Here is a 13,398-nt window from a genome sequence, read left to right on the forward strand (position 1 = left end):
TGTGCAACTATAGTTTATAAGCTCTGGGCAGGACCAAGAGAGGGCACAATTTTCCCAGCAATGGAGCCTCCTTGGCTGGGAACTGCACGTTGCTGGTTAACAAACGACTATAAAATGCACGTGTTACGGTCACGTCGCTACCGGAAAAATTAACACTCCCCACCAACATGGCTCTTTCCAACAGATGAGGGGGTGCTTCTGCTCATGGCGGATAGACTGGTCCCCGTAGTGTTTTACTGTACTAACCTGGAAAGGTAACCCTGGCCTCCACACCCGGCATACTTCGTCTTAGTACGGTATCTGGTTCTGGTAGTACTGAATCATGTCATAAGTCCGTGTCCTGCAGGCAAAGAAAATTTCGCCAAAGACTATGTAATGTTTTTTTACAAACAAGTGACATGACGTCCACACTCTCATTATCCTGTCTGTTTATCCATTTCTTTCTAATCGATTATCTTAAATTTATTTTCCAGGCCTTTAACTAGTAGGACTGCACTGTGATTGACTCCATCGCAAGTCCCCATAAGTCCTCCACATACCGTACAGTCTTAAGCAAAGTCACAAGCTATTCCAATCAACTCCGCCGCGGGCATTCTTTGTGACTGGACTCGGGGAGACCTAATTTACAGCTTTTAAGACTCACCTTGGACTCAGAGAGGGACCATGAGCAGTGGTGTAGCTAGGATTTTACTAAAGGGGGGGCCACAAGGGGGCACCAGCATCTTATGGGGGGCACCAGCTTTCAGAAATGAGGTTTTTTGGGGCACGTTTTTTGTAAGTTTGTTCAGTATTCATTCGTCCGTGTTTTTTTAAGCGTGGGGGGCACCAGGAATTTGTGGGGGGGGGACGTGTCCCCCAGGCCCCCCTCGATGGCTATGCCCCTGGTCCTGAGGACTTAACACAATGTGAACAGGAGTCTTACTGATGCATCTGGGACAAGACTCAAGACTTACTTCGGGTTAAGACAGAATTCTTAAGGACTAACCTTAGGTTGTGATAGAAGACTTAACGACTTACTAGCATTGGGGAAGAAGTCTCAAACACTTACCAAAGGATATGAGAGATATCTCAAGGACTTAGTAGAGATACGATGGAAGTCTAGGGACCTAATGGGGTTGCGACTGAAGTCTTGAGGATTTACCGGGGACGGTGACCAAGGTCTTTAGGTTTTGGCTAAGGTTGAGGCAGAAATCTTCAGGGCTTACGCAGGGTTTCTCTGAAAGTCTTATGGACATACCTTGTGCTCAGACAGGAGTCTCTGATAACTTTCAGCATGTAGTTGGCTGCTTCCCGCTCTGTTTGGGTTGGACAAAACCGACTCCTGAAACCGACACCAAAGATATTCGCATCAATGGAAAACCAGGGAACAGCAATTCTAAGACTTGTTACAACACAGTGCACACACGTGAACAAAATAAATTTTAAAGGGAACCAGTGAAAATTCTCGAGGCTCACCGGAGCAGCTTGATTGTCTGTCCTCTGAAGCATGGCAAACCGGTATCCAGCATCAGAGCGACCAGTGAAACAATGGCTTCCTGGTAGGGCCGGACGGCGAGGTACGCCTGGACGCACAGCTCCATGAACCACTTAAAGGGCGGGGCGTCCATTCGGCCACCCATAATCATGACCATCTCTTCTGTTAGCTTAATGTCGGGCTCCCAGCCCATGTTGCCGCCGGGCGAGCTCTCGAACATGAAGCCAAAATCTGATGGGAAGAGAAAAAATTTTGGAGTGAGCGGTCCTGGCCTAAAGAGAGATCTTTTAAGACTTTTGAATCTTGCTTATTTATTCACTCGGTTAGACTTTTCATCCCCCCACCGGCAACAGAGAAAATCAGACAAAGAAAAGTAACACCTCACTGCTAATAGAGGTTTTCTTTTTTATGACCTGCAAATACGGGTTCTAAATAAATCTTGTCACTTAATTAGTAGATAGGTCATTTTCCAATACTCGACTTGGGCTCTATCGCAGGCTTCAACTGTTTTTTTTTACTTCCTGACTTTGAGGTTGTAAGTGCAATAGTAAGTCTGCTAGTGGCACAGAACATCAAGTAAGATGCAAAAGAGACATTACAGTACTTCAATTTAAGTTAAACGCTTCAGGCCCACAATCGGGGATTGCTTTCCTACATGAAGCCTGAGACGGAGATGAAGTTGAGTATTGGAAAACGGTCATAGAATGATAGATTCATAATGAAAAGGCCTAATTCCTTGAATGCAAACTGTGAAGAGTAACAAAAAATTTACATCCCAAAATGGTGAGTAGCCATTTCTCAATGCACAGCAAATACTTCGGCTTCTAATTAAAATGTTTTCCAGGCCAGTTATGAAGCCAAAAGCACAGACGACTGCCCAGTTTTCAGAAATGGTCTGGTTCCCCGTCTTCAGAAATGGTCCGGTCCCCCATCTACTCACCTATGTGGACAATGTGGCCGACGCTGTCCAGCATGATGTTGCCGTTGTGTCGGTCCTTGATCTGCAGCAGGAACCCGACCAGGCTGTAGGCAGCCATGCTCTGGATGAAGTTCCGCCGCGCCTTCTGGAAGGCCGGGGTGGTCGTGTCACCGTACTTTGTAAGGAAGTACTCATACATGCCGATGTCTGTCTGCCGGCCCAGCTGGTCGCGCGACTTTGTGTCAGGCACGCACTGGATCACGCCGCACTGAAACACAGGCAGACAAACATCTCATCAACCCAAAAGACTAACAGACAACGTGGAGGAAATCCTAGGTTGTGTGCCTAATGCCCATTACACCCCAGGCTTGGCATATATCAAGATTTTGTATTTTAGTCTCCGGTCTTTTTTTTTTACTGAGGCTTCCATATGAAGCAAGGTATGAGACGGAGAGAACCCCCCCTGCTTTGTGTTGGTCATTGTCTCGCAGGAATCTGGGGAATTCCTTTCAGACATCTTGGGGGGATGTGTTAAGTAACAATAGTCTGGAATGTGTATAGGGATTGGACATGTTGGGGGGGTACCCCTCTGTCTCATTTCTTGCTGGGTATAGAGGTTTCTTACGGTGACAGTTTTATCCACGTTTATTCAAAACCAGTACCTGACCGAGGAAGGCAAGGGGAGTCAAATTTGAGGATGATGCAAAATCCAAAATCTATCCAGCAGGGCGGTTGTGACAAGGACAAAACCATGGGCTTTTCAGCACTTTTAACAGTTAACAAAGAATGAGTTTCTGGCTACAATTTGTCAATCTTGCACTCGGTTTGTTTCATTTTTAAACTTTTTTTTACAAAGTGCATAAAAGTAGAGAGACCTCAATGATTCAACCTCTAAAAATCCACCGATTCAGGGTTGAGAATCCTGAAATCTGGAAAATGACCCTGAGAAATCACTTCCCTATAGCATTTCAGCTAAAAAAAAACCAATCCATGCATTAAAAAAATAAACAAGTAAATTACAAGTTAACCCTAACCCTCCTCGATCCTTAAATCCTTTGGGCAGTTTTGGAGGATGGAGGGTAAACGGCAAAAGTGCACGGTTGATTGCAAAGGATGCCATGAGTGAAGGTCGTGGGTTAGACCTTGTGTTGTTCTTGCTCAGTCACGCATGAATTCAACCCGATATTACTTTTGAATCAACCGCACTGCTCAAGAATGCCATTCGCAATGCCTCAACAAAAAGACAGGAATTGCCGGAAGATTTTGAAGGACTGAGGCAGTAGGCACACCTCCAAGTATAACATTTCAAGAAATTTGGGAGGATTGAAGAGGGTCCCTTGCAAAAAGGGCCTAGGGGGTTAGGGTTAAACCTGAGGGCTTGTTCTAGTGATGTGAGTTTGCCCTCACCCCTGGTGACGTCGCCACTACCCTGTAGGGAAACAAGTAGAGATCCAAGCCAACTTGACGGAAGATGTTCTTGAATAGACCGATGACCTGCAGCGCCAACATGTCCTGAAGAGGGGAAATGCCAAATATACAGCTTTTACATACTTCAATAGTCCACCTGCTATGACTAATTCTAATGGTGCACACCTAAAACTAGTACAATAGCTTGGGCTTCAGCATCGTATAGACCAAACAAGGTAAATTTGTCTAGAAAATAGTATGATTGAGGTATTCTTTTATCAACGCAGCCACTTCAATATGGGCGATTCACAATAGCACGCCATCAAGAGTGTGCAGCACGTTGGCCAATCACAACGCCCGAAATTTGTCGACCCTTTCCGAACGCGCACTGGGTCGACAAATTTTGCACACTGTGATTGGCTAACGCATTGCAAACTCTTGGTGGCGCACTTTTGTGACACAGCCGTATTCTGTATTCCCCTCTCCATAGCGTCACCTTCAATCCCTCCCCGACCCTGTCTGTAATTATGTACGACATCTTTCACTTTGAGGACACAAACTTCAGCCATTGAGATGGCTGGAGTCGCCTGACCAGTTCGAGTCTCATAAAACTATCTCCCGCTTTGGCAGAGCACACTTTGTGGCCCCGTGGTGAGGTCATCGCCGTCCCATCCCTTTCTGACCCTGAAGCCAAATCCTCCCCCACCCCATCTGCTCACCTGTCTGACGTCGTCCCCCACTTTGAAGATGCAGGCTTCCCAGCTGAGCGGCTTCCTGGCGTGGTGCTCTTCCTCCGGATCTCCCCCTCTCAGTCCAATGCCTTCCAGGTCATGCACGCCGCACTTCTTGACTTTGAACTTGGCAAGGAATGGCGCTTTGGCGGCACTGAAGCAAAAACGAAAAACCAGAAACAAACAAGACCATTCAGAAATATCTCCAAATGGAAAATAATTTCAAGGAAAAGCGTGCTCAACTGAGGGGATATCCATAGACACCATGTACTCCGAGACATTGTCTCAACACGTAATCCAAGTAATTTTTCTTCTGCACACTATTTGGTTAAATATAAGAAGTATTACATCAGAACTTTTTAATCATTCCTTTTTCAAGAAACATGTTTCTGCAGTGCAGACGGGAACCTTTTGCTAAAAGTTAGCACGAACGACCTTAAAATTCAATGCTTCAAATGACAGCCACAAGGTTCGCCTCAATTTTCTTACCACTGGTAGTTTGTTGGAGTTTTTTGGAGAGATTCAAAAGTATTTCTCCAGAATCTTCTACTTGAATTCTATCATGTCTAACCACTTGCTGCAGGGGTTTCCGGAACCGGACTCCTTGGGTTTATACACATAGCCGGGCTGCCCGAAATCGGACAAAGAGCTGGGCCTTGTAACAAAAGACTGTACTCCGAACGAAAGACCGCGCTGCTGGGAATTGCCAACATTTTTTCAGTTGTCAATAGCGGAGGAAATCCATCATTGTTTTGAATGGTTATACCACTGTTTGTGGCATTTAGCACACGCAGATTACCACCAGGGGCAAAAGTGCTCCAGTACTCCAGGGATGAGCGATACAATACCGCTGCATGCTAATCTGGTCCGCATTTGAAAAGACGCCAGCAGCGCACTGGGCCAGTTTCAGGAACAAAAGAAAATTACCTAACACCGCACAATCTGGGCTCTCTTTACAAGGGGGCAGGCCTGGCTGAAATAAAGTCAGATTGGAGTAACCACCAGACAGTCCTTCGTGTGGGTATAAACGACCAGTAAAATGAAGTGATGAATTTTGAAGAATTTTGATAATGGAAAATCTCCGGGGTAAACGTCATACAACTTCAAATTAAACCTGGCAGCATATGCTTAAACCAAGAATAACCAAATTTCCCATTTATGACATTTTGGGAGGCCATTCTACCACAAGTTTTAAAAAGATTAAAAAACTGAGATAAAACGGTTTTTTTAAACGTGGTTGCCCAAAAAATTGGACCATACTTGAGAGTGTCTTGTAACTTGAGAGCTCGTTCAATCAAAGAGATTTGTTAGGAGTTGATTCAAACAGAAAAGGAGTTTTCCTAGATACTTGATGCTGGTGCTGTTTTTACCTCTGCATGGGCGTGCCTGATTTGTAGTCTATCTCCATGACGATAGCCTCGGGACTGCTGGGCAGGTAGCAACCAGGCTGGAGTTGGATTTGGCTCAGGGCCTTCAGGCAAGCAGCCTTGCGTTCCTCACCCTTGGGAAATGGTCTGAAAAGAAAAAACTGCACTGTTAACGGCTTTAAGCTGGAAGATGTGCAAACTTGCTGGGATTTTCTGTGTCGTAGCACCAAGGATGCTTGTACTCATTCTGGTGAAATTCTGCGTGCCGATGCAATACCCAGTGACCTCTATACTCGTCCCAAGGTTTGAGTGAATTTCCATTGTGTTTGTATACACACAGAGACTCCAACTCGTCCATTGAGGTAGAGTGTGTGTGGAGCCCTCAAGCGGCCGTGGGTCACGGCCAGTGTCTCAGAGCTTAAAGAAACACGAACATCCGGTAAGGAATGTCAGACAAATCTTGAAAAAAAAATGACCTCAAGTGTCAGCATTTGTAAATCCAACTATGTAATGCACAGTGGTTCTGGCATCTTGTTTTAAAAAGTCAGTATTTTTAGCTGAAAATATTATCATGTCCGGGACAAATTCATAATGGAATAATACCATCGGCAAGTGGTTATAAGGTTAAATTTCTTGGAAAAGAAAAACAGAACTGACGGAGTAGGGAACTGAGTTTTGAGGCGTTTTACCGGATTTCACCCGAGATTGCTGTGATCTTGCCAAAGAAGTCAAATTCCCTCTCGTAGAAGGCCTTAGCTGGTCCTGAGAGATTGCTGAAGATGGTTTCCATGATCGCTTCCAGGTGGTCGGCGATTTCGGCTGCAAGGAGAATGATAAACAACGACCTGTGAGCCAGATTGGTCATGATGAGATGACAGCTACCAAACTTCGCCTTGCCCCTAATTCAGTAGTTTGCTACCTTAAAAAGAAAAGACTGGTTGCTTGCCTACGGTTTTGAGACTCTGCATGTGCCATGTCATTTTCTTCCCATCTGCACAATGTCAGAATTGACATTTGGGCCATTCTATGAATTTGACATCCAAACTTGTGACATTTTATGTCCCTGTTACACCTGACCTGTTTAACTTGACAGGGAAATATCACTGGAATTGATTTCAAGCAATTTCTGTTTATTTTTATCAATTCATCACTCTCGGAAAACTGAGAATGTGTTCTGAATTTACAAAATCTTAAGTCAGACGTGACAGGGACAGAAAACAATTGGACTCCTAATTTATAGAATAACCCATTTGTATTTGAGTATGAACTGGTAAGAGTTAGTGTCACGTCAGTGTTATCTTGCAAAGTTCACCAGAAAAAATGCATCGGCCGTCCACTGAATGTCTGATTAAACAGTGCCGTGGTAGGCGTATAGTGACCATTGACTTCGAAACACAAAAAGCGAAAACGCACAGAACCAACGAAAAAGTTCCAAGACTAAATCCAACGAAATTCCTGAATCAAGGAACTAGCAACAGTGCAAGAAATATTTTCTCGTTTGATGAATTGGCTGATATTGCACGAACTCTAAAAAAAAAAACCATCAAGGTTAACTGTGAAAGAAAATGCACTTTGCGGAGGCAGTTTTAAATTGTCAGTCCCAAGCCTTACCATCTCGGTTCTTTCCGTCTTCATCCGTGAAGATGTTAGTTTTCATGTTCCAAATGAGTTGGTGGGACAGCAGCTGTGATTTCTGGGCCAGGATAGTGATAAGCTCCGTCACATAGCCAAACTGAGGGAACCATACGAGAGTGGAATGTTGGCATGTTAATTGGTTGAAAGAATGCCGGAAACTAATTGGTCAGGGATGGTCACATGGGCATGCTCATATCAGGACAGTCATGCAATTGGAACAGAAGTGCAAGAGATTGAACAGTACAGAAGAGATGGCAAACCCAATAAAAAAATTGGCCCAAGTTCGAATGGAACCCAAGTTAGCATACTTAAAGTAACAGTGAGGCAGGCCTGACACGTGGCAGCTCTCTAGGACAACTGTTTGGTTTTCCAGTGAATTACAAATTGTTTGCTCATTTCAGCACAGGCAGTGCACTGCCCTCTAAGATGGCTACCATGCAACTGGACCATTACCAGAGCAGCAACCAATCATTTTAGTTCCAAAGGTAAGAATCTACAGTTTAACACCAGAAAACATAACTATGACACATCTTGCATCTTGGAAACAAAATGGCCTCATTTGAACCCAAAATCTTTAAAAACCCGAATAATAGTCAACTAACCGTGTCGTATCTGATCGCCTGGACTAGCTGAGGGACGTAGAACAGCAATGCCTCCGGCGGGTAGAACTGCAGCACCTTGGTGGCGTACTGCGCCGTGATTGGGTGCGGCGCGTACTGGTTGGAGAAATACGAGAGCGCCACCACGGGTGCCACCGGTGCCCAGCACAATGCGTAGCTCAGCTGGAGGACAATTGAAAGAGGAGTCGGTAACTGACTGCCTTATTTCTCTTGTATTCAATACTGCAATTCATCTTTGCGTCAGGCCCATCCGTCAAGAATTTGTATGGATTTCTTGCGAGTCATTTGATCCCAATACTACGAATATACTGCTCTTGTCCGACACCAATTTTTCTGAGACAGGGACCAACAAACCTTAACCCTCAACGCATGGGGGTGACTTGAGTGACAGGGGATATAAAACTCTTCAAATATATATTCATGACAAGGTTTTCACACACAACGTTTCACTGAACCGCTGAGATCTGTAAGGAGCGAGGACTGTGAGAACGTCCAAACAACCTGGCACTTTTAAGGCCAAGGGTTCGGTGCAGCACACAAGTGTGATGTGAGAATCACTGTGATAAAGCACACCAGTCAAGAACAACTTGTGTCGATGTTCACGTTGTCAAGGTCACTTTGAAAGTGTATGTGGGTAAAGTGTGAAGCACTCTTTCACCTGCGTTTTAAGTACGCCAAACAAGGGCGAGTTGGAGCGACAACTATAGTTAACCATCGCTCAACTAACACCGCCCAAATGATGGACGGTTCGTGTCTACCTAGTCGACCATTTTGGACCAGGCCGAGGGGTATGGTTGCACCGCTGGTTATCAATAGCTGATTTGACTTATCATTACAGGGGGAACCATTCACATGAAAATAACTGTACAAGATTTCAGCGACCATGTATAAGCTGCAAGATTCTCAGCCAACTGTGAAATGTGAGTACTAAAAACAATAAGATTTTACAAAATAGGCCAACTAGGGTCGTTTGAGTGCATTAAACTCCATTGCACGTGCACACTGTTGAAAAAGCAACTGGCTACTGATCAAAGTCTACATGTGTAGTTAGAGCCTCAAGTTTTTTTTTAAACGGGGTCCTAGTCGTTGATGCCTTGTTTAGAGACTTAGTTACCTCTGGTACATCAGCCTCCACGCTGTGCTCTGTCACCAGGTAGTGTAATGCGTAGGCTTGGTTGTACATGGTGGTCGGTTCCAGGCGAACCAGTCTTGTCACCTCTCGAACCAGGGCTTCCGAATTCTTGAATCTAACGGTTAAAAATCAAACTTCGGTCAAAATGTGCTCATCACATGTTCTTCTGTTGGCGTACCTCTTTGATGTATTTTTGTTTTCGTAAGTTTTTACCAATAAGCATGGATTCTAATGAAATGTACAGGATTGTCATTTGAAACTCTGGACCGGACGGACCCTTCCTGAAAAACTTCTCACAATTTTCCCCTTCCTTACTGTCTTCTAAGACTAATTTTGAGATCTTTACCAAAGTTAATGGTTAAAGATTTCCAAATCTTCATTTCTGGCTACTTTTGAGTGAAGCTGGCATGTACTTAACCACTTCCTGCTGGGGACTCTGGAATCAGAGACGTATGGTTTATATTTTTGTGGCCAAGGTCTCCAAACTCGGACAAAAGATATAGGCCCTGTAACAAAAGACCGTACTCTGAACAAAAGGCCAGGCTGCTGGGCATTATCAACATTTTTCACTCTCAAAAGTAGTGATAATCCAGCCCTGTTTTGAACGGTATACCAGGGTTTGGGGCATTTCGAGCGAGCGGATTACCACCGGGGACAAAAGCACTCCACCACCACAGCGATAAGCCACACAGCACCGCTGCACGCTAATCTGGCCCCTATTGAAAAGAGGTCAGCAGTGCAATGAGCCAGGTTCGTGAACAAAAGAAAGTTACATAACACCGCACAATCTGGGCTCTTTTTACAAGGCTGCAAGCCTGGCTGAAATACTTGGGCTTCAATGAAGATCACCTGTCAACTTAGAGTAGCGCCTAAAGATTACTTCGTGCAGCTATAAATGACCGTTAAATGAAATGATGAATTTTTGAAGGATTTGAAAACGGAAAAAATGATAGTCATGCCAGCCCAGCATCATCAACATTGAAAAATGCCCCGGCATGAAGTGGTTAAATTCCAATCTGTTTTATGAAGGCATTGGATTTGACAATCTTCTATAAGCACTGTCTAGAGCCAGACAAAAAGGACCCAGTTTTCCATTATGTGAATGACGAGAATTGAGAAAAAATTCGGAGACCCCAGCCGCGCATATAAACCATTCAGCTCCTATCCTGGAGTTCCCGGCAGGAAGTGGTTAGAGACTTTCATCCAGTGACTCCAGATATTATTCCATGGGAAAATCTTTCAATTTAGAAATAACCAAAATTTAATAGAGTGTTGCAGTAGCAGTCCTTACAAGACTAGACACAAGACCAGTCACAAGTAACAGGGTGAACACTGACAAAGGAATGCTTTTGGTTTTCATTTATATTGATTGTGACTTGAATTCGGTGAATTCAGACTGGAGGTTTTCTGATGGTCTTATGAGATCTCGACTAGAGCATTTCAGAGGAAGTACTTGAGAATACATGAGTTTTCTTTTCTCGGCCCAGTTTTCTGGTCAGTCTTGTGTTTATATTTTCTGAAAAACAAAACAGACACGAAAGTGACTTTTATCAGATCAAGGAGTGTGGATTTTTTTTACAATACCCATGTTAAACTTTAACAAAGTCACTGAGTGCAGACCAGATTATGAAAGTCATTTTGCCTACCTGCTTGGCAGACAGGAGGCCAGGTTCGGTGACAGGTCCCAGGCCAGCCGCACAAACTCCCGCCAGCTGCGTTCGTTGATCTGCTGCCCTCTCCAGCCTGCCAAGATCTCCTCCGATTGGATCTTCTGCTCGGCGGCGTCCATAGGGTTGTACCAGGTGCACAGTCTCTCAATCTCATTGGACTACAACAGAAAAATTTGATTTTTAAAAGGTTAGACCCAATAATGAGACCAAGTACCAAAAAAGTAAGCACCAAAACCATAATGAGATGATAAGTACGGCTTGCAGTGAATTATGTGGGACCAATCTCTTTGGAGAAGAAATGTGGTTTTGATTAGAACCGGTTCTTTGCCAGAACCACACTTCTTCAAAAAGAAATTCTTTCAACCCGATAGCATTACAAGCCTTTTGTCAATCACACTTCCACCAAGCAAACCCAAAGATTTTGGAGGATTCTCTAGGATTGAGGAAGGTAGAGCTTGATGCCCCTTGAAAGTTAGAGTACAGAGAAGGTGCTGTAGTTTCCACCACAATAGCGTATTTTGAAGAAACTAAAAGTATTTGGCTATAAATTTCTGGGAGATATCCAAAGGTTAGCAATGCCAAATTTATAACTGCTTCAAATCTAACCTTAACCTATACTTTCTTGGATGTAAGGAGAATAATACTAAATATCTGAAGATTTCCGTAAACAAAAAGGTACAGGTTCACTTCGATTGAGTGTTAGGAGTGAGCTAAGCTGACTCACGAGTAATGACAAGATGAGATGTCGCCTCCTCATGTACACCTTGGTGTACTTCAGGCCCATGTCGCCTCCTTTCCGGGCCGCTGATGATCTCTTGGAGATGACGGACATGCTGGTGCCCAGCGGCGTGGTGTTCATCCAGCCCTGGAGCTGCAGACCCTGCCGGCTGGGGATGTCCACGCTGGCGCGTATGTCTGTTGGCAGGACCGACAGGGTCCCGGAATCTGGAGAATCTGGGAAATATTAAGAAAAAAATATTCATGTGCTTATAAACACATGATTTCAACTCTCAGAATAAGGAGGGTAGTGTTGGGATCTAATCCATCAAAATGTGGACAAGTATTATCAGTGGAGAAAGAAGGAATGCCTTTGTCACTGCTCATTAGAATGGCTGGCAACTCGAGTTGAGGATGGGTGACTTTGATTGACATGTGAGGACTTGTGGGGACTTGGGAGGACTTGTGGGAGAATTGGGAGGACATGTGGAGACTTGAGAGGACTTGTGGGAGACTTGGGACAACTTGTGGGGACTTGTGAGGACTTGTGGGGACTTGTGAGGACTTGTGGGGACTTAAGTTGGACTGTGAGAGAGCTTGTGATGGACTTATGAAATTGTTTAAACTATTTTGTCTCAGTCTATCGACTTTACACATGGTCCACTGAGGGCGGTGTAGTCTTCTTTCCACACCCAAGAAGAAGCTCAGGAGCACTTATCGGTTGTTAATGTACACACCTTGGGGCAAGAGGTTGGGCGTCTTCAGGTATTTCTTCTCAGCGAGGACCATGTGGAAGAACTTGAGCAATGTCGAGATGTCATCCTTTAGCAACGGCAAAGCCTGAGTTGGGACCATGGGTAGCATGCTAGGAGGACCAAAAAAGTAATCAACTCAACGAGATGAAGCACTTGACATTTCTGAATTTTTACTTTTCAATTAAAGTCTTGCTGAAGTTGTTACAAAGGCAACGCTAAGATACCTACATCTTTCTCTCCATTTTTAGTCTTTTTTGTTCTAATGTGAGCAAGATTGTGTGAGATCCACTTTCACTTGTGTTCCCAGATGCTGAACTCAATTTGTTCTTGTTAATGCCTACTGAAACAAATTGACTAAAATATGACCTGAAGTCTCATTTTGTGGGATCCACTCAAATATTTCAAGTACCCACAGGTATTGCCAACGGCTGGATTTCAATGCACGTTGATGACTTACCTGAAATAGTCAAAGACGGCAGCGTAGAGCCTCTCCCTGAGTACGTTCTTGGCGGTGCCATTGGACAGCGTGTCCCCTTGCAGCAGTGACAGCCCGATGGAGAGCAGACGGAATCGTGGCCCGATGGCCCCGATGTGACGACACAGGACGCTGTGCTGGGAGCCGGCACGCATGGACAGGGACCGATGCAGCATGGTAGTGAAGATCTCAACCACGCCAATCTGGCTGTACTTGACGCTTTCAATACGCTGAGCAAGGAACTAAGAGATTGATAACATGACCAAAAAAGCTTAGGAAGAACCAATCAGGTGTGAAATTAGTGTCTGAAGACAACAGTTTTGCTGATAAACCAGATATGACCCATTCTCCAGATCTTTCAAGGTCCTCAAACTCCACTGGGATATAATGAAGGATTTTACAGGGTTATAGAAGGCAAATGTTCAGGAAGATAGCGTTAAGATCCTAATGGTACGTAATGTACATCAGAGCTCACATCAGTAGACCTTTCGACTCT

The 13,398-nt window shown here is 44.5% G+C and overlaps 1 protein-coding gene across 1 annotated transcript in view; it reads right to left on the reverse strand.

Annotated features, from left to right (window-relative positions):
• Window positions 1–246: 246 nt before the first annotated feature.
• Window positions 247–13,398, reverse strand: part of LOC110989424 (phosphatidylinositol 4-kinase alpha-like) — a 63,535-nt gene continuing 50,383 nt past the window's right edge. The window contains exons 24-38 of the mRNA XM_087140967.1: window positions 12,885–13,144; window positions 12,410–12,537; window positions 11,680–11,909; window positions 10,932–11,113; window positions 9,268–9,400; window positions 8,136–8,315; window positions 7,510–7,630; window positions 6,588–6,717; window positions 5,902–6,045; window positions 4,520–4,685; window positions 3,801–3,905; window positions 2,415–2,661; window positions 1,456–1,705; window positions 1,238–1,321; window positions 247–340 (exon numbers count right to left, since the gene is read on the reverse strand). Coding sequence (XP_086997093.1) covers window positions 289–340; window positions 1,238–1,321; window positions 1,456–1,705; window positions 2,415–2,661; window positions 3,801–3,905; window positions 4,520–4,685; window positions 5,902–6,045; window positions 6,588–6,717; window positions 7,510–7,630; window positions 8,136–8,315; window positions 9,268–9,400; window positions 10,932–11,113; window positions 11,680–11,909; window positions 12,410–12,537; window positions 12,885–13,144 — 2,412 coding nt within the window. The 3' untranslated portion in view covers window positions 247–288. The remainder of the gene's footprint in view (window positions 341–1,237; window positions 1,322–1,455; window positions 1,706–2,414; window positions 2,662–3,800; window positions 3,906–4,519; window positions 4,686–5,901; window positions 6,046–6,587; window positions 6,718–7,509; window positions 7,631–8,135; window positions 8,316–9,267; window positions 9,401–10,931; window positions 11,114–11,679; window positions 11,910–12,409; window positions 12,538–12,884; window positions 13,145–13,398) is intronic.

The sequence above is a fragment of the Acanthaster planci genome, linkage group LG09, assembly GCF_054643075.1.
Source record: "Acanthaster planci isolate LZ-2023a linkage group LG09, COTS_SCS, whole genome shotgun sequence".
NCBI classification, from domain to species: domain Eukaryota; kingdom Metazoa; phylum Echinodermata; class Asteroidea; order Valvatida; family Acanthasteridae; genus Acanthaster; species Acanthaster planci.